The 20,860-nt window shown below is 43.2% G+C and overlaps 1 protein-coding gene across 14 annotated transcripts in view; it reads right to left on the bottom strand.

Annotated features, from left to right (window-relative positions):
• The window catches only part of CACNA1C (calcium voltage-gated channel subunit alpha1 C), a 429,198-nt gene that overhangs the window by 138,828 nt on the left and 269,510 nt on the right, over positions 1–20,860 (bottom strand). For 11 of the 14 annotated variants that reach the window (XM_063395089.1, XM_063395096.1, XM_063395092.1 and 8 more), the window contains exons 6-8: positions 20,326–20,487; positions 18,574–18,770; positions 695–798 (exon numbers count right to left, since the gene is read on the bottom strand). In XM_063395089.1, the coding sequence (XP_063251159.1) occupies positions 695–798; positions 18,574–18,770; positions 20,326–20,487 (463 nt within the window). Of the gene's footprint in view, positions 1–694; positions 799–1,174; positions 1,279–18,573; positions 18,771–20,325; positions 20,488–20,860 lie in introns of those variants that run through there. The other 3 variants (XM_063395094.1, XM_063395103.1, XM_063395099.1) reach the window with 2 other exon arrangements.

Genomic DNA, 20,860 nt, shown 5'->3' with positions numbered 1-20,860 from the left:
AGCGAGGGTTATACTCCAGAGCTGAAATACAGCTAAATGTCTGGATGTCTTAAACATGCTTAAACACTAAAAGGACTTCTCCTGCTTCTCTGTTCATTCCTTGGAAAGGTCAGGGGGAAATGATCTTTTCTCCCTGCATTAAGCCAGGTTTGTAACCTGCACAAGAGAGAAGATGGGCGTGCTGAAGAAGAAACGTGCCCACGGCTCTCTCCAGGGAAAATCCTCTCCTGGCAGGCTGTGCTTTGGATACACTAAGCAATGTGAGAATTTCTCCTGTGAGAAGACATAACTTGGCAGGAATCTCATCCTACAGATGTAAGGGGATTTGCCTCATGCTCTCATTCCTCCTTCAGTCCTACTGACTTCCAGAAGTTTTACTGCGATCCCCTTCTGTGCATGGATTGCTTTGCCCACAGGAGAGCACAGCGCCGTCCTCTTCCCACAGAGGGCAGGTAGAGGAATGTTTTACTGACAAAAAATTGTCTTATATTCCTTTGATTTAGCCCAAGGGCTCCTTCTGTGACACTAGGAATGAGCATTTTGCTTTGGCACAGCAACAGCCCAGGCCTTCTCTTAAGGTTCCTGAGATCAACCCGCCACTGACCGTTGTTTTGGTAACCAAGAGAGTAGGAATAGAAATACAAATCTTTAAAAAAAATAAACAGTAATAAAACATTTTCCTGGTACTGCTTACCCGCTAAGTACACCGAGAACCAAGTTAAGTACAAAAAATGACCCTATGATGATTAGTGTAACAAAATAGATCCAGGGCCAGTCCCTTCCTATGGCATCATTGACCTGGAAGAGTGGAATGATAATTAGTGAGACAAGCTCAGATTCTGAGCACTGCAAGGCTCCAGCCAAAGAGATCCCAAGTCACCAGCAGTAAGATTCTTCAATAGCCAGTTTTCTGGAAATTTATGACAGGTTGACATAAATAATTTTGAAGGCCCTGAGGTTGAATTTCTCTGTCAGGGAATAACACAGCTTTTGTTACCTGTATCGTTATTTGCAATATTTGAACATTTTGTCAAAGTGTTTCAGAGCTGATGTGAAGCTTCCTTGGGTTCAGATTTTTAATCCCTCTGAAAGAATCCTGGTGACAGGGAAGAACCCTTATTATGGAGTCTTGCCCTGTAGCATTGGAAAAAGGACACCAAAACTGTCAGCTTACCCGCTCAACACACCAAGAACCAGATTTAGAACGAAAAAGGATCCAAAGATGACCAGACTGACAAAATACACCCATGGTAACTCATAGCCCATAGCGTCCTGCATCTGGAAAGATGAAGGAAAGTTAGAAGACAGAGAGAGAAAGCAGAAATGATTAGGCAAAGGAGCAGATGGAAAGGTTTGTAAACAGAGCCTGTGGTTGGTTTACACATAATCATACCAAGGGTTTCTGTGTGTTCTGCCTGTTGTGACCCCTCCTTTGATTGCTTTTTTCATCTATTTCCTCACAGTCAGTGACTAATACAGCCTCAGATACAATGATGTGCCCTACTGGCACTTCCTTGGACGCTCAAAATTGTGGACTGACTTTTTGGAATTAACTTACAACACCCCAAAGGTTCCACCCCATGAATTGTGCACTTGGCTGCCCACACACAGGGCCCTCTGCTGCCAGGGAAAACATTGCCAATTTTGGGGAGGCATTGCCACAGTGCATTGTCAGATCACATTTACCTCCCACAGGGAGCACAGGTACCTCAGAGGGGAGCAGGGGGGGACTGGGGGCAAATCCTGCTCTTTCCCTGGATGGGAATATTCACAGTTTGCCTTCACAGTGAGGGCAAACAAAAAAGCTTTGTTCTTTTGAGGAAGGTCTTCTCAAGGTGTTCTGACCTGGTCAAGAGTTTCCTAAAGCTTCCCCACAAACTTTATTTTCTTGTCTTGAAGGATGATTCACTTCTCAAAACACAATTCCTACACAATGGGATACTAAGGGAATCTGAGACTAAACTGAATGATGTGGATTTCACACTACTGCAAACATCTGCACATGAAGCAGGGAGACCTATCTTAGCACCAGAATCTGATAATGTGAGGTCCAGTTCTAGCTCATAGTAAGATCTTGTATATATTCTAAAAACATCTACTACATAAATGCTATTTCATCTTGAAGTTGCCTTCAAAGTTCAAAATTTTGGGAAGTTGCTGGATACCTTAACGGAATCTCACTTTCATAATGATATCACAGATACCAGAGTCCCTTCTTTACTCTTCATACACACTTATCTTTGGATCCAGACATAGCATCATTAAAGAAACAGATGGTGGTTAACATTTTCAGGAGCACTAAATTGATTTATGAGCATAAATTGCAGACTTTAAAGTATCTAAAGGCATAAAGCAATCTACATTCCTTTGTTTTCAACTCTTTTGAAAATTTTGTCTTCTCTTTCCAGGAAAATGCTCTTTCCTTTGCAACCTAAGCATTTTTTGGAACCACAGAAGAAATATCCTTCCCTGCACGGGCGATGAGACTTCAGAGGAGGTAATTTCACTCAGGATTCATAACAAATCAGGAAAGAAATCTCAGATTACCTTCAGCAAGACAAGGAGAGTAACACTAAGACAATCAGCTCCTTGTGGATGGAAGTCCTTTATCCATTTTTCTCCCAAAGTAGAGCCACTAAAGTTCTTGTCTGGCAGCAGTCCACAGGCAATGGACCGATCCAGAACTCCATCTCAGGGCTCCTTCAGCTGTGACTGAACCCGAGCAGACTCATTAAAAAATAAACTCAAGATCTGCCTCTGTGAAAGCAGGTTATCAACTCCTTCCTCACAGGATAAATACCTTTGGTGGGCAGAAGAGCACCCGAGCTGCTAACACTCCCTAAGCATAATAAACTTCTTCCCTTTTTATGGTTTTGCAGGATTTTTCAGTTAGTTTATAAATCATGCTAATTATTCTTTATGCTTGCAAGGCACATTTCATCCCATGTGACCAAAAAGCAGCACCCCTGGTGTCTACTGCACATCAGGGCTTTAATGAGAACAAAGCAGCACGGAGTGTAAAGATAGAAACAAAAATTCACCCAAGACCCCAGCTGGGAAACCAGGGAGGCAAAATGTAAATGCCCAGGTTGGAATTAAGTCAAGAAATGAGATTTAACACCCTCTCTCTCCTACAAGGAATACCAGTATCTATATAAATCAATCTGCACAAACAATGAGAATGGATGACTCTGAAAAACTACCATAAGAATTTACCTTTACTGTGGGCACAATGATGAATTGACACCCCTCTAATTATGAGAGATGGTGCTAAAAAAGCCTCAGCTGCATGGCATTTATCTATCATCTTTGGGATTTTTTCTTTGTCAGCTGGAAAAGTAGAACTTCTCAAAGCTGTGGTAGAAGAGAATCATAAAGAGCAAATACCAGGTACAGAGGTCAAGAGCATGTCAGGAGGAGGACAAACCTTCCCAGCATGAAGGAATTTCCAGATGGCAAGAAGAAATTTCCAGCATGTCCTGGTAAAGTATAGGACTAGAATACAGTGTGCAGTGTTATTCCCAATGCCTGCACAATTGCATAACAATTGTACCAGCTAGCATCAGCACAAATGAGCCCTGTAAAACAGACCTGCATTCTGGTACAGCAGAGCGTTTGGGACTTCTCAGACTGAAAATTTCAGAGGTCAGCTTTTCATCTCCTCTTTACTGCACAGTTATACACGTAACAGGGAAGGGGCAGAGACAGCAGGAGCTTCTCAAGCAGACAGAACCTGCCAGTGTTTGGCAGATGACTGAGTCTGTCCCTGTGGCTGGACTTCCCTCTGATGCTCTCATGCCTTTTTCTCTTTAGCAGCAGGTGAGATTATTCCACTGTTATGAGATTATTCCTGTGGGACTGACCCACAGGTGACAGGAATGTATGTTATATGATCATATAATGTTAAATGTTTGTTAAATTGTGTTAAAACCTCCCTGCAGTAAGGAAGCAGCACACTGTGAGCCTACTGCCTGCTCCTGAAAAACAACTGCAGGGGAAATGCAGAGAACGAGGTTGGTGAAAGTTGGGAGAAAAAGAATAGGAACAGACTTCCTCAAAACAGCAACAGCAAGGCCAGGAGTGTTGCCATTTGCACCCTCCTGAGTGCAGACAATGAAGTCTGCAAACCATATTTTGTCCTGTTGCCCCCAGTGACCAGGAACTGGCTCAGGGACAGGTTTCCTCTGTAGGATGAGCAGCTCCTGGTGCACAGCTCAGCTTTGCGGTGCCTGAGTGCAGCCCTCCTCCCCGAGTGCTTACTGCTGATCCCAGGAATCCCAGCAGAAAAGGTGGATCACGACCTAAATTCACAGTTCTGAACAAAGGCTGCCATGTCAACCAGTGTAGGTCTGAAGTACAACTTTCAGTCCAGGTAACTGCAACCTGCTGCCAGCTTAAGCATGCATGGAACAATTGCTACGTCAGCTGGAAGCTCAGGATCAGTGGGAATCTGCAGATTGTCATTTCTGGAAATAATTCTGCTCTCTGAGTCGAAGTGCCCGACCTTTCACAGCTCACATCCCAGCACATCCACATCACTGTTCTCAGCAGCCAGGAGCTGGCACATCTCAGAGCATTCGTGCATCATCTCTCAGAGATCTCGAAGATAAGGATTCCTTCTCATTACTGTTTCCCCCTCTGGCACTGTGGGGACATCATTTGGCTCATTATGCTTCAGCTTTTCAGTCTGCAAAGTGGGATTCTACCTTGCCTCGCTGGGCACTGTCAAAGAAGCCACTCAGTTCCATGATGACAAAAAGAGGTCATTTCAGCACATATGGGGTCTGTTGGAAGAGCTCTACCTCTGCCAAGCCTCCTTAATTGCTGTCATGCCCACAGCATTTCAGCAAAGGCTTTTCTCTCAATGGCACAGGTAACCACCCAGAAATAACACCAGGTTTTTAATTCTGTGTTCTGCTGGTCTCAATTACTACCAGCAGTTGCAAAACAGGAACAAAACTCTTTTTTAATAGACCTTTGTGCCTTTGTCTTCTGGTTCTTTAGAAGGCACAGGTGAAGCCACATTGGCAAGGCCACAGGAGACTTTCAGGCATTGGTTGTTTGGTCCTTTTTCTGCTTTCCCAGGGGTAACAGTCTGGCACATTTGCAAGTGTCTCACTCCTTACACAGGCACCATGGCTCAAAGGCAGTGCTAGAGGCACAAATCCTATTACCAAAGTGGTGAGCACCACCAAGCACAGGCTTTCTGTCACTTAATGGGACAATTCCCTAAATTCTGCTGACTTTACAATCCACACACTCACACCCTGCCATTCTGTGGTAAATGTCTTTCAAAAACAGCAGAGGGTGACAGGAAAAGTTTAATCCATCAGAGAGGGGCAGCTGGAAATCAGTCACTGGAAAGCAGCAAGCTGAAGAAAAAAATGAAATCAGTGTTCAGTGCACAGTGCTGCAGAGCTGCAGCCTAATGGAAAGTAAGTTAGGGCACTTGAGCCAGGCTTCTGTTCCTCGAATAAATTGATAATTGATTTCTAATTACCATAGAATGTTGTGATATCATTTTTTAAAGTACTAATACTACAACTATTCTATAATGCAGTGTAGCATTCTATAAGGAAATTTATAACCTTTCACAAAGTAATATTCATTGAGAGGAGCAGCACATTTATTAAAATTAAAGGGCAGCAAATTTGGAAGTTTTGCATAGAAATGCTATTTTCTGTGACCTATGTGTGGAATTTACTGCCTCAGAAAACAATCTAGCAAAAACTAATGTTTATGGCCAGTAGGAAGATCTCTAGCTGAAACCAAGTCTTTCTTGTGACAATCTAAAATTGGAGAGGATTGGGAGCAGGAGACAGCAGAAATAAGAGATAACATTTAACTGTCATTAGATATATCCTCCAGCTTGAAGCCATAGACACAACATATATTCATCTGACACCACCATTCAGAAAGGGAGCAAGGAAAAGATCACATTTCCTATTACCCAGCACACACCCTAAAAAGGGGATTTAGTGCCTTATTGCACCAGGGATGCAGATTCCACTTTGCAGATCCTCCATTATTTAAAATCTAATTAATTGTCTTTGCCTGGCTGGTTTTTAATCCAGCAATCATGCATGTGCATGATTTAAGGCACATAAATGAATAGTCCCACTGAGGCAAATGGTCAATATTATTGTTACCAGTGGAAATGAGCTGATGTGCACAAGTGCTTTGCTTGGATAGGCTGGGGCACAGGACTGGGAGGAATGTGTGATCACGAGTTTATCCCCAGAAATTCCTTGGGAAAAAAACTGGAGCTCAATGTACAAAGTTACTAAAAAATTACAGAACACATGTAAGCATCTCCATCTCTAAATTCTAGTGCTAATTCCAGTTCTGATCATAAAAAGTATTCTCATCTTGTTGACCTGGAACAGTCTTTCAGATGTTCTGAGTCTTTAGGACAGGTGAAAAGGAGTGGGAATTTAAAGTCTCAGGGTTGCCTCAAGAGAGAGAGATGGGGGCAAAAAAATTACACAGTCCAAACTTTTAAATAAGCAAAAATGTAATAACTAAAATAAACTAGACTTGGTTTTATTGACTTAGAAGCAATGGCTTAAAACACAGGCAAAGGCCTCCAGATGTTTTTGCTCTTAGTTTGGGTAGAATTTCATCCTAAGCACCAGCACTGTAATAATCTTAGAGGCACTCTAAGCCACAGTCACTCCCCAGAACTGTTCCTAAATGGTTCAGATTTTGTAGCTGGTGCTGCTGGGTGGATGCAAAGGAGACACCAGAGAGTCCAGCCCAGCTCCAGTCTGGACAGATGACAGCCAAAGGAAAAGCAGCACTTGATCAGCTGGTCCTGCTCTGGCAACCACAGTTCTTTTAATTTGAAATACTGAAGGAAAAAGGAAATTTTGAGCTCAGTTGTTTCCTCCAAGCTCTTATTTTTAAGGCTCTACTTGCTGTGATACCTCAGCTATGGAATTCTACAAATTCTGTATGTGAATTCTCTAGGTACATATAAACACCTGTAACTTTTTTGAGGTCTTCATGAGAAAGGCAAGACAGAGCTGGGCAAGGACAAAGGCACAGAGGTTGTGACCAGGGCAGAGAATGCTCCAGACAGGTTATTCTGCTGTACAGTCACCGTGGGATAAAAATGAATAATACAGGCAAGATTCATCATACGTTGGCAGTAGGAAAATAAGAGAACTCCCATGTGCAGCTTGGTTCCCCAAACATTCTGTATACTCTGCAGTGATGGAAAGAGCAAATTAGAATTCCACTCTGAGGCAGAAACATTGGCAATTTGTACAGAACTCTCCGCAGGAGCTAAATGGAGCCATTAACTGAGAAAGGACTGCCTTGATGAGGACAACAGAAACATCAAGATTAATTTGCAGCAGAGAACCCTTGAGAAGGAATCAAAGGAACTGCAGCAATGGAGGATGAGCCCAGAAGAGAGAAGGGAATGTGGCAGACAGATCTGAGAACGTGGAGTCTGCAGAGGTTGCTTCTTCACCTCTCCTAACAAAGCCTGAAGATCTTCAAAGATCAAAGATGTTGAATCTTCTATAAATGTCCTCACCCCGGTACACCTGCCCTGATCCAGATGAACCATAATTTGTGGTTATTAATGGAAATCTTCTGGTGTAGCTGCAGTTCATTGCTACAGTGCCTGATCCCTGACAGGAGTGCACGCTCCAGGAGTGACCCCCACAGCATTGCAGAGAAGACAAATGGAAGCAGCGCTGGGCTTTTGAGAGAACAAAATCCTGCAGGAGATACAACAAAACCCTGGCCCTCCTGGGGAGACTGCAAAGGCAGGAGCCCTGAGGAGCTCTGAGCTGCTGCTACCTGCTCAAGAACAAGGTGGGAGCCAGATCAGCTCTGCCTTAGAACCCTTTCACTGCTTGATGGCAAAGTGAAAACGTGTAAAATAGCTCATATGGCCTTCTCTAGAGTTATTCAGGAATGCCATTTTGCTGTCACAGGGAGCAAAGCATATTTGCTTCAGTTGTACACAGTCTGAGGGAAGTGCATTGCTACCAGGAGAATTTGCCACACTTATTTTTTATAGGAGCACGTTTTCCTCACTCATTAAATACAGGCCCCTTTCCAAGGATATGCACATTTTATCAGCTGGGAAAGACTGTACAAAGTCAGAGAAACACAGAAAAAGGCCAAACTTTCAACTATCTAGTCCCAGATGACTGATACTGACTGTATGTTGTCACTGAGTCCTTCCACTGCGTTTTTTAGCTCTCAGTATATTAGCCCTGAATTCCACAACGTTATTTCACTTGTTAGTCAAGTTCCACATTCGCATTTAATCTGTTTTCAGCTTGGGTGCACATTGTTTTTACAGCCTGACGTTCTTCACCAGACTGAGGCATTATGGAAAATCCAAGGTCTCTGTCTGGGGGTGAGGAGGAGAATTACAGCTTGCATTCAAATACCAGCAGGTCACAATGCTTGTGGCACACAGGGGTTGAGCTGAGCTGTTTTCCACTGCAGGTTATTTCTGTTGAAAATGCTTCCTGATCTCCCTGGACTTCCCCAGTTTGTGCTTGCTGGAAAGGCAGGGGATCACAGAACCACTGGGACTGGAAAAGGCACCCCAAGATCGAGTGCAACCCCCAGCCTGGAACCAACACCCTGCCCAGCCCTGGAGGGGAAATACTGAATTTAGTGTTTAGCAGTGTCCCAGTCAAAGCTGTGATTTTGAATGGCCTTCACACGAGTTTACAACTCCAGCAGATGGCAAAGGCCATTTAACTTCACACTTCTCAAAACAGAGGGAAAAACTGTTAGGCTCTCCCTTCACTTAAAAAACCCCAGCAGTGTGACTGGCTTTTGTTTTCACAAAGCTGCAACTTTTATCAGCACAGTAGTGTTCCAAAGGGGCATGCATCATCGTGGCATATCAGCTGTCTGGAGAGTGGATCTGCTGACAAAATCCCAGCGTATTAAATGTTGTTAGTACAACTACCCCTGGGAAATTCCTCTAGTCAGCTAGGGGAGGGGAAACAAAAATAATCAGGATAAATAACCATTTATACATCCTCCCATCCCACCTGTAATTTTGTGCTTTCCAGAGGGACTTCTCTGTTTTTCTGTGAAAAATGGAGGGTGGTACATGTCTCTGCAGTATGTTTGGCAATGCAGGGACTCTGAACTCCCACTAAAAACATCAGTTACACAGCAAGAAACCCTTACATCAAAGAAAAATTCTAAGCTCCAATGAAACTCTTGCTTTGCCACCACACTCACTTTCTCCAGGCTTAATATGTAAAAAAAAGAAGAAAAAAAAAAGTATCTCAGTTCAGTTTAACGCAGAACACGTTAACCAAAAGTGAAATATTGAAATTCAATTAAATCCAATTACTGCCGAGTGATAAAGCCACTCACACTTCTAGAGCCTGCTGAAACTGCTGCACTTTGAGGATGTAAAAACTTCCCCTGGAATGGTTCCCTCAGGAGCTGGGAGGTTTTTCCCAGGGGTGGCTCAGGTCACTCTGCTGCTCTGAAGCTGTGTGGTCACACAGAGCAGGGAAAGGACAGGCCAGGCTGAGCCAGGAGGGCTCTGAGCAAAGCCCTGAGCAGGGTTCAGGGCTCTGCACAGACACACCCTGCAGCCTGCCACATCCATCTGATGCAGATGCAGATGACTGACAGAGCATTTTCCCTTCCTCTCCTGTGCTCAAGAGCCGACAATACCAACAGTGATGTTGCTTTGGTGCTCAGCTCCTCGTGGCTCCTGCTCAGAGGAGCTTCACCCATCCCTGCAGCTGCAGTGCCCCCAGCCAGGCACCCATGGAGGGGCCCTGAGGGCTCTGCTCTCTCCTGGGCTGCTCCCATGGGTGCTTCTTGAGCCAATTTACAGCAGTGCCACACAGCCACAACAATCCCTTGGGCTCGTGTGACTTCGTCAGGATTTACAGAGGTAAAAGTCACAGAGCTTTATGTGAGTTGCCTCATTCCCACTAAAGTGTGCACAGCTTTTGTTTTTTTCCCTTTAAAAGGAAAAGGTTGGGCTTTGGAAAAGTCATGCAAGAGCCCAAAGGCTGCTTAACCACGGTCCTTTCATTACAGATTCTGCAGCAGTTCCATCTCTTACTGCTGCCCAGTTATGTAGAAAGCTTTTTGCTCTTTAAAGTCTTTGGAAATTCCCTCCAAAAGAACAAAGTGCTCAATTCAAGCATAAAAATATCCCCTATGATGGTGGGTGTCCAAATGTAAGAATTTAATTTCATCTTAGAATTCTGGGCTATCCCTTCCTGTCTCTGTTTATTTTGTGTTTACATTTGCAGGGCTGATTATCCAGAAAGGATTTTCTGCCTGTATTACTGCACTGCTATTTTATAAAAGCTTCTATTTATCTCAGTGTAGACCAATAGCAAACTCTTCCTCAACTACATCAGAACAGTACTGATTGCTGCCTGCACAGGGATACACAACCACACACCATTCATTGATTTCCATAGTCAATTAAGTCCTTAAAAATAAAGATTATGAAAAACAGCACTGTAAGATTTAGATAATCACTACCTTCTTTAATAAGTGAAGGCAAGACTGTCAATTATTTTTTTGCAGTTGATGTGTACATCCCAAGTTCCTCTGTATCCAGTTTACAGCCGAGGAATCCTAGGAAATTTCTCCATTTTTGATAATTAATCCAGTTTCCAGTTGCGAAATCACATCTAAAATTCTCAAATAAAACATAAAATATCCAGAACTCCTACAGATAACAAACCTTTGTCTGACAGGCACTCAGAGATATTGCAAAAGCTCCAGGAGAAATTACTACCAAAGAGCCTGACTGAGCTGCAGCTGCAATGCTGACAGACAAGAGTGCCCCTTCTCCTTTTCCAGTGAGTCTCATAAGCAGCACCACTTAGGCAGGATCAGCACAATATCCTGACTATTTGCTCTAGATATGCTTGCTTTAAAAGTGAACAGAGTGGGTGCTCTGTGGTGAATATTCATAGAATAGTTTGGGGTTTGAAAGGACCCTTAAAGGCCATCTAGTCCAACCCCCTGCAATGGGGAGGGACAAATTCCACGAGGTCAGGTTGTTCACAGCCATGTCCAACCTGACCCTTAAAGTTTCCAGGGATGGGGAATCCACCACCCCTCTGGGCACCCTGTTCCAGAGTTTCCCTACCCTCCCTGTAAGGGTTTCTTCCTTATATGTGATCTAAATCTGCCACTTTCCATTTTCTGCAGCCCAGGACATGGCTGTCCTGTTTTTGGGGTGCACACTGCTGGGTTGTGTCCAGCCCCTCACCCACCAAAACCCACGAGCCCTTCCCAGCAGGAAGACTGATTCCTCTTCATTTCACACTTCTGGTCTCTGGATCTTTTGGAAGATGTGCTCACTATTGTTTTTAGGTCTCCAGTTTGTGGGCAGTTCAGAGGACTGGAGTGACAAGGAGACAGCTCTAGGGTGGGCCACGGGAGCAGATAAACTCCACTCTTGTGATGGCATGGCCACTCATCATACTGAGCCCTCAAACCCTGCCCAGGCAGAAATCCCTCTGAAACCAAGGAATAAAGCCAATATTAATGGACCAATTCTCTTTGCAGGCAGGAAGGACTTAATAGTAACAGCAAGACTGGTGAAGATTTAGTTGTAGTGCCCTTTGTCTTAAAAGCAATGTGTTGGAACGAGTTAAACTCAAAATAAACAATAATTTAATAAATGGTTCTAGACACATGACTTGTGTCCTGACTTTGGGCATATTTCCTTGTCTTTTTCTTTCCCAGGATCTAGATAATGAACCAGTCTGTTATTTGGGAATTTGTCTAGTGGACATGGGTCCACAGCTAACAAATCTGATTATATTTTTTTTTCAGAAGTCATCAGTCATCATTTCTTGATAAAACTGGTGGTAGGGCTCAAGCAGTGCACCCACAAACAGAGGCACTCAAAATCCTAAGTCGTGTAGAAATGTCCCAGTAGTTTGGCTCTTAATTTTATAGCTCTGGGACAAAAGATTAAAGATTAAAAACAAGAAAGGTCTCTGTGGTGATTAGACAGCAGCAATTAGGATACAGTCTAAAGAAGAACAAAAGAAGAAAGAAAAGTGAAAGGGCAACAGAAAGACAGGGCTATTAAGAAGGTCCTTCCCACACAGGAGCACTGGGCAGAGGGTCTCTATTAACACCTCCCATCACCAACCCAAAAAAGCTCATTTTTAATAGAGAGTTTCTTTTTATGTAGAGGAAGAGGGCTGAGAAGTCCAAAGTTGAGTTCTGAAGGGCTCATCAAGACTTCATTTCACACAACAAGTGTGTTGAACAAATGTTCAGCAGCAGGTTTTCGTGGCAGGTGCCAATGAGTAAGTCACTGCTGTTACTCACTTTCCAGTCAGTGCTACAGCAACCACCACAGTTGCATGTGAAGTTGTTAACGAGGAAAAGGAAAACAGACTGAGGTCAGCATTTATGCAAATTAAATGTGGAAACTGCTTTTTTTTTTTTTTTTTTGAGTGCATTGATGCTGTGGCCCTTCAGTGCTCTGAACCATGGCCCCTCTCCCCTTACCCACCACTGCTGGAGCAGATGGAGATGAAATAACCTCTGCAATCACACTGATGGGCTGCTCATACTTGCGTGCTTATTCTTTGTAAATGTTTCACATTCATGCAAACCCCTGCCAAAAAGATGATTAAAAAACCCTCAACCCCACAACAATAAAAGCCCAGCATTTTCGTGGAGGGGCGGAGGTGGACGGGGAATAAACACCATGGAAACATGTAGACAGATATATTCTTAGAATCAGATCATTCTCTTTTGTGGAAAGCCTTACTAATTCAAGCTTAAGTGCTGCAAGAATAAAGGGTTAGAAGGAAAAACACAGCTGGGGAAAATTGGGGGTTGCAGCTCTGCGTTTAGTGTCTTCCACTTTGTGGCAGTATCTCTGAATTTCTCATGTCTCCCTCATTGGCTGCAACAGGCTGGAGGAGGGGGGTGAGAAGAGCTCACAGAATCTGTCAGTGCTGTCAGCAAAGTAAATTACATCTGTTGTTCAATTTGTTCCATTTTGATCTCACGATGGGAGCTGTAAGGGTGACTGTAAGCCCGTGTTTGGAGCTGATTTAGAGGCTCATGGAAGTGTGATCCCAAAGGCTGAGAGGAGCAGGGAAGTTCCAGGACAGCCTGTTTAACACACTGCATCTCTGTGTGTTTCCCTCTGCTGTCCCTGGGGATGTGATGCCCCTGGGTGTTTGCACTGGTTCAATCTCACTGCGTTGTGTCTCTCACTGCACTGTTTCAGACTATTAACTCATTTTCTTGCCCAGGGGCTGGGCAAGACTAGCAAGGATTTTTTTAGATCTGAGGGAGTCAATTTATTGTGTGCCAGTTTGGACATCTCTTCCAGGGCCAGGTTAGTGCCTGGATGTCATCCAGGCTTGGCCTTGGTCCATCTACAACAACACCACACTCTTTAGTTTACACTTGGAGCCTGGAGGTGAATTGCTCATGGAGGCATTGCAGGTTATTTTCAGAGTCTCAACCAAGTATTCTGAAGCGTTGTCCAAATGACATGGGTCAGAGCCAAGGCTCCAAACGTGATGGCAGGCTCAGGGTTGCTCATTATTAATAATCCTCAAGCAGATCAAGCAGAATTACTCAATCCTCAAGCTGTAAGGGCAAGCAGAACAACTGAGGACCAGCTTCTCCACTGCCCAGCAATGTGAACAGCCCCACACAGCCACATGTGGTTGTGTTTTGCAATTTCTCTGTGCTTTGTTCTCATTTGTACCATGGCTGAGATGCAGGGCAGTGGAGAGAACAGGCAGAACTGAGGCTGCAGTGGATGGATGTGCAGGCAGTGTCACAGGGCTCCAGCTGCAGGGAGCGCATTCCACACAAAGATCAAAACCTTTCCAGAGACAGGGCACTGGCCAAACTGTGTTTAACTCAGAAACAAAGCTTCCCTGAAGGACAGTAACAAACTGATTAAAAATAATTAAAAAGAAGATCCATTCGGGAAGGTTGAAAGAACTGAATCTCCTCAGATTAGAAAAAGATTAAGTGAAGACAAATAATGCCTACAAATATTTAAACACTATGCTATAAACTGCTCAGAGATTAATTTTCCTCCTTAGTCAACAAGACAATACAAAATAATGGACTGCAGCAGAGGCTGATTACAAAATACAAAATGATTCCATTTGCAACGTTTGGATTTTCATCTGCTGCTGGAAGTTCCCAGGATGGATGGGTCCTCAGGAATGGCCCTTGGTGCCTGCACCAGGAGAGTTGCTGGTGCTGGCTGATCACACATTAAGGAGAGTTTTGAGAATAATAACCTCAATATATATTATTTTGAGAATAATAACCTTCTATAGAGCATGGGAGGAGTTATGATGTGACATATCACGAGAGGTGCCTGTCTGCTCAGTGGCTCTGTGGACTCACTGCCCATGAGACAAAGGCTCCTGCCATGGGACAAAATCAACTTGTAAGACTGAGGCAGTACAGGAGATGTGTTTCTACAAACACCCAATGCTCCCTTCAACAAAGATCAGTTCTTCAGAGAAGAGTCAGCAAGGCTGTTTGCACAGACTTTTGTCCTGTCCAATACAGTTATTTCACATTAAAATTTTGGCTCTTTTAAAGAAATTATCCTACCTTCCGTGACAGCAGTGCAAAACTGTTTTCCCTAACATTTTTCTTTCTCATTTCAAAATAAACTAATCTACTCACAAGTCTTATCTGCTAAGAGAGAGAGAGGAGATTGGAAAGTGTATTGATCTTAGTGATGCCAAGTCCTTCCAGGGAATAAAAGCTTATTGAAAAAAAGCTTTCCTGTCTCTGACTCTCTTTCTGTGAGGATGTGGATCACAGGCTGGGAAACAGCACTCCATGAGAGGGGAGGCAGCTTCCCTGCACTGGAGGGAAGGCTGCCCTGGGAAGCACGAAGAAGGAAGCAGGAAACTCAAGTTCAAATCTGAAGAGCTCTTAAGTGGATTAGGAGTCTGGGGCTTGTGGAAGGTCACAGCACTCTGACTTTCAAACATGCAGCTTTAACCTTGCAAACTGTGGCACAGGACAGACACTGGCTTCATGAAATGACTCCTATACTTTTCAGGGCAACATGCTGAAATGTGCTAAGCTCCCTGCATTCCCACTGAGAGGAATGCAGAGATCTAAAACAAAAGCTGTTTTTCTGTTTGTTTCTTTTCTTAAGAAAATAAGAAGATATAATTGGGAAGCACTTATAGAAAAGTTCAAAGCAAGGGAATTGCTCCATCATCTCAACACTTCCAGCCAAGTAATTCAGCCCAGAGCTTTATCTGTTGTTCTGCTGAGTTCCAGGCCAGGCACACATTTCCAGATTTAAAAAGGGAGCAAAGAAAGCTCTCTGCAGCCACATGTACATCCTTGGAAGGCTAATCTCAACAGATACCAGGGCCCTGATTAGGCATCTGCAAGTCCTCATGTTGTACTATGACTTCATGTGAGAAATCTCAACAGCATGATCAAGATTCTGCAGAATACAAAGTGAGATCCTGACCTTTTGAATTTAATGAGAATTTTGCCATTGACCCCAGCAGGACCCCAGATTCAAATCTTGTTATCTTCCCTGAATTGCAGAGGAGCTAAGAACTTGACAGTCTGCTTGAGCTTTGAATGCTCAGAACTTTTAAATATCAGCTCATTAGCTTATATTGTTAAGTGTAATGAATGACCTCTGAAAATCATCATTCAAAATTTTTGTCTCCAAAACTGTCCAATTTGCAGCCAAAATTTTTTATGCTGTTTTTTAATCTGTACTTTCAATGTAAAATGGACAAAACCCCCTCTGTACTTCTAATTTAACTAACTGTGCAGATTTCATTCCTTATAAAGCAAAATTTAATTTTTGTGACCTCACTGTGGGTTCAGGGGATCTTTCAGAGCTGAGAAGAGAACAGGCTCCTATCTCTGCACCCTGTGGGGATGCAGCTCCCAGTGGGCTGCCTGTGACAAGTCCCCTCTCCCTCAGCCAAAAAGGCAAAGACCAGGGAATAAAGTTCTGTATGAGTCAGACTGCAGCACGGGAACAGTGGCTCACAGTAGTTTAAGATAGATGTTTGTACCCTACCTCACTAAAATTCTTCCTCCAGCAACTGAAATGTTGCATCTTTCCTCTTCTTTGCTATCCAGAGAACTCTTCCTTTTGATGTGGCTAAATTAAGCTGGGGTGCCCTTGCCATGGACTCTAAATCTGACTGTGTAAACCCCAACAGAAATGGTTGGAAATTAATGACAGGAATTGACAGTGTGGGTGTTCAGAGGCTGTTTCTACATTTAATATTAAAGCAGCAGTGTTTCTCCTGGGTGTGCCCAAGCAACCCCTGCCCCAGCGTGGCACAGACCCCTCTGCACAAGGAAACACCTCAGACACCTCCCTCAGCCAGCAGCAAACACTGATCAGAGCTGGATTCTGCCTGCTCTGTCAAACAGCACAAAGAGCAAAAGTCACACAGGACAATAACATCCTCAGGATTGCTTCCAGCAGCTTAAACAGGGATGTCTGCCAGCTCGGGTGTTCAGGTATTTACTCAAACTTGGTATTTCATGGTCTTTAAACAGAGGTGATGCTTTTTTTCTTTATGAAATTAATTTCCTCCTCCTCAATTACTGACATTTTTCTCTGCAGTGCTAACCCTTATCTTTTGTAGTCTTGTCTAGGAATAACTGGGAACTGATGGTAACAAATATTTCTGCTCTTCCCAAAGCAGGCATTCTAACAATGCCATAATCTAAAAAGCTCACTATATGCATGCCCCTAAAAGTAATGGCCATCAATCTGTATTAATTTAAGGTTTAAGTTCAGCATTCTGTCTCTAAAGAAAAGAGAGGAACCGCTCAGGAAATCAGTGAAAAAAAAACCTGGCTGAATATCAAACAAAAGCCAACAACTAAAATCCAGTTTGCTGCAGGGACACCATAAAAATCAGACTGTCTGCTGCAGTCATGCTAGAAAATCTTTTGGAAGTGAGTATATGCTTTTGGCTCCTGTTATTAGATAATTAAAAATGAGTTAAACATGATTTAGATCAAGTCATGAAAATGACACATGGGCACTAAAGGGTGGGAATTGGAAGAGTCTTTCACAGAACATGTCTTTGAAGAAAACTGGTGATAACTTGTGGAGAGGTTTTACAATTCTGAATGGTGTACAGGGCCAAAACTATTTTCATTTCTTCTTCTGATATCATTTAGTCTCTCCTGTTTCCCCTGTAAATGAATCCTCTCAGTCACACTCAGCATGGAGAAATGTGAGCCAAATGTGGTAAAAAGACAGATATATTATATGTAGCCATAGTTGAACTGTGGAGCAGTTTTGCCCAGTTCCTCTTCTGACTTTAACTTCCACTCTTCATTATTTTATGAATTTATACCCTCTTTTCTAATAATGGCAATTTCTCTTCTCTGAGACCCAGACTCCCCTTGTGGTTAGATCTCTGCCCTTTATCTCAGGCATTAAAAAGAATCTGTAGCCACTATTCTAATCTAAGCTTAAGAAGATAAAGAGACAACTTCTGGCTGTTCCACACAGAGACCGTGCTCTGCAGATAAGCTCAATCTTCAACGGGAAATGGTGCAAACTCTAAATCACTGGTGGTAGAAGGCAGCTTCAGGCTCATGTTTAAGGGAGAAGCTTGTTGACTAAGAATGCAAATTGTCTCAGGCCAGATTATCCCTTTGTGAACCCTCTCACCACTCATTTGAGCACATCCTGCCATGGCACACCAGACTCACGAGCTGGGGAGAGCCTGGGTTAGTCTTAGACTAGGTTAGTCTGGGACAGACAGACAGGACTGTGCTGTGTGTGAATGGAAGTCCTAGGTCATCACACACGGCTGCAAACACTGATGGCCAGAGCTGCATGCAGAAACACATTTATCTGGGATTTACTGAAAGTAATTTTTTTTACAGGTGAAAGCTAAACCTGATACTAACTCGTATAGTATAATTGTATTGCAATGAATTCCCCAATACATTAGGAATTAAAAGGTACAAACTAAAGATGCTGAAATGCCCAAATTAGGCTACAGGACAAGATGAGACTCCATTTATATTACAGGTAATACCATATTTTGGCTAAACATGCGACCATGATTGATACCAGTCTCAGAGCTAATAGCATTAGCATAAATTATTCTATGACAAAAGTCATAATCAGGAGTACTGCTGGAATTTGTGAGGCCTTTCTTACAGAACCTACGAGCTGATCAGTGCAGTGCCTTTGTAACACAAATGCCATGGGTAGAGCACATGGCTGTCTGTCACAAATCCTTCTACATCAGTAACCTGGAGGTGTTTGAGACATTTCACTCCTGCGGAGAGGGTCTTTCAGTGACTTTCTGCTCAGCCAAGGTACATTGCAAACCTTCAAATCAACAAGCCACCCGCCATCATTCAACATCAAAATATCAATGCAAAGTCAACATTTACGTTTGGTTTCACTGATAACCCCTCCATTTTACCTAACAGTAAGCTGAGTTAATTCAAGCTCCATGCCAGCGACCATGCCTTCACTCTGGAGAACAAGCAGGAAAGCTCAAGAGTTCCAACAGAGCTGTGAGCCCCAGCCCGTCATTTTCGGATACGTACCCAGTACAGCACGTCCGTCCAGCCCTCCATGGTGATGCACTGAAACACGGTGAGCATGGCAAAAGCAAAATTGTCAAAGTTGGTGATGCCGTGCTTGGGCCCCTCCCAGCCCGCCTTGCACTCGGTGCCATTCTGACACTGCCGCCCGTGCGCAGACTGGGGCGCGCACGGGGAAGGGTCGTCCTCGGCGGGGGTATCTTGAGGAGAGAAGGGGAGAGAGCAGCTGAAGGGAACCGTCTGAACCACCACAAGCAAGCCAAGGACAGCGGGTTTTAACAAACTCAGTTCACAGCGGGTTTGGCAGATTTATCGGGCAGCCGCTCGCTGCCACGCTTCGCTCTCTTTTTGTGAGAAATAATAGCCAAGCTGTCAAACCTTACAGTCAAAACTGAGGTGGACTGTTTCTCCCAGAAGCATGCCCTCCTGCCAGGAAGAACGTCACTTTGGTTTTGAAGACTTTTCTAAGCTGTCACTTTGGTTTTGAAGACTTTTCTAAGCCTTCTGTAATGCTCTTCATATTGGAGTCAGAATTTTTACTTTCTCACACTATAAACAATGGCCGTGGTTTTGCTACCTGTCTTTCATTGTTTACATATTTTTAGGTGGGAAGAAAAAGTTGATGGACAGCTGGCTTGATCAGTGTGGTTTGAGAGGTGGAATTCCATTCTCCAATCCATGGGCACCATAGGAAATGTATAAAATTGAGTTTTGTGAATAAACTCAGCCCTTTTCCTGCTCTGCACACCTGCGTGTCCTGGTGTGGTTCATTTTGTGTCATCTGTGACAGAGGAATTCACGCCTTTCAAGAGGACAGCTGTACATACAACAAAGCAAACTAAATGCTTTGGTATATAAAGAATGCTGCAGAAAATTAACCACAAAAGTTTCTGTAAGCACAAAAACTTCTGCAAAGTGATCTTTTTAAATATGCAGATTTCAGATCTTAGTGCCACACTTTCAGCAGTTGCAGGTATGTACGTGTAGGGGAGCAGGTAATAATGTTTGTTTCTCGTCTCATTACATGGTAAACAATGTAATTTTCCAAAACTGTGATCACATTCTGATCACGAAAGGTTGCCAGAAACAATAATATCAGAATTAGATGCTGTAATGTAAACACTTCCAGACAGAATGGAGAAAAATACACCCACTTCAAAGATGCAAACCAGAGTGACAGTTCATTACAGTTCTAGCATCGTTTCCAGAAAATGAAATCTGCCAACATTATAAAAGCAGAAAATGCAAAACTTCTGAAACAATTTTCTGCTGTACACTATTTTCTTATAGTGAACTGGGTACTAGGAATTTATACCCTCTACCACATGAGAAATAGCTGCTGTTCAAGAACAATAAATCAAATGAAAATGAACAGATGGTTAGATGAGTGACAGTGCAATTGAATTATTTTGAAATGTGAATATTTCTTTCTGCAAATAATTTGAAATAAATAAATTTTCTGATGGGTTTGATGTAAAAAAGCTTCTTCCTTAATTAATGTAATTTTGTTTTCTTTCTGGTTGCACTTCTAACCAAAGATGTAGCCTGTGACTAAAAAAAAAATACTGCCCTGAATTATGTATTTCTTTACAATGATACTGGTTTAAAACAAAGTTGCATTTGTGTATGAGATTAATAATGAAATATATGAGTTGCTCATTTCCGTGACACCATCTCCTGTGCCAGAAATGCTCAGTTACACATGGGAAAACCTCCCTCTGAAAATGTTTGTCTGTTTGTGTGTGCTCCCCTTACCTATCAGTCCCCCTTGCACATGGTAGCAGGTCTTATGCATCTTCCCCATGAATAACTCCAGTCCAATGATGGCATAGATAATAATGACAAACAGCACCAGCAGGGCAATGTGCAACAAAGGGACCATGGCCTTGATAATTGAATTTAAAACCACCTGGAGACCTGCAGAGAGAGCAGAGGGAAGCACTTATCAGCAAGAGAACAAAATTCAGACAGGCTGTAAATTGCACAGTAGTGTTTCAGTTTCATTTTGTTCCCTCTCCCCTGAACTCATTATCTTGATGATGCAAACGTGTACATTTACAGATTACCTCCCTCCAGAAGATCCCCAACATTTCAAAAATGTATCACTGCTTCCCAGACCACGGACCAAAGTGAAAGGGGTATTACCTTACCTGCCACCACAATACCCATCCTGAGGAGGGAATATGGCAGCATGCTTGCTTGTTCTTGAAAAACAGGCCTAGGGTGCTGCACACAGGGTATTGAGGAGAGTTAAAGCAGGGGAAAAACAAAGAACAGCCAGGCCTGAAGG

This window comes from Prinia subflava, chromosome 4 (assembly GCF_021018805.1).
Source record: "Prinia subflava isolate CZ2003 ecotype Zambia chromosome 4, Cam_Psub_1.2, whole genome shotgun sequence".
In the NCBI taxonomy this organism is placed as follows: Eukaryota; Metazoa; Chordata; class Aves; order Passeriformes; family Cisticolidae; genus Prinia; species Prinia subflava.
This window is presented reverse-complemented; position numbering and strand designations above follow the sequence as displayed.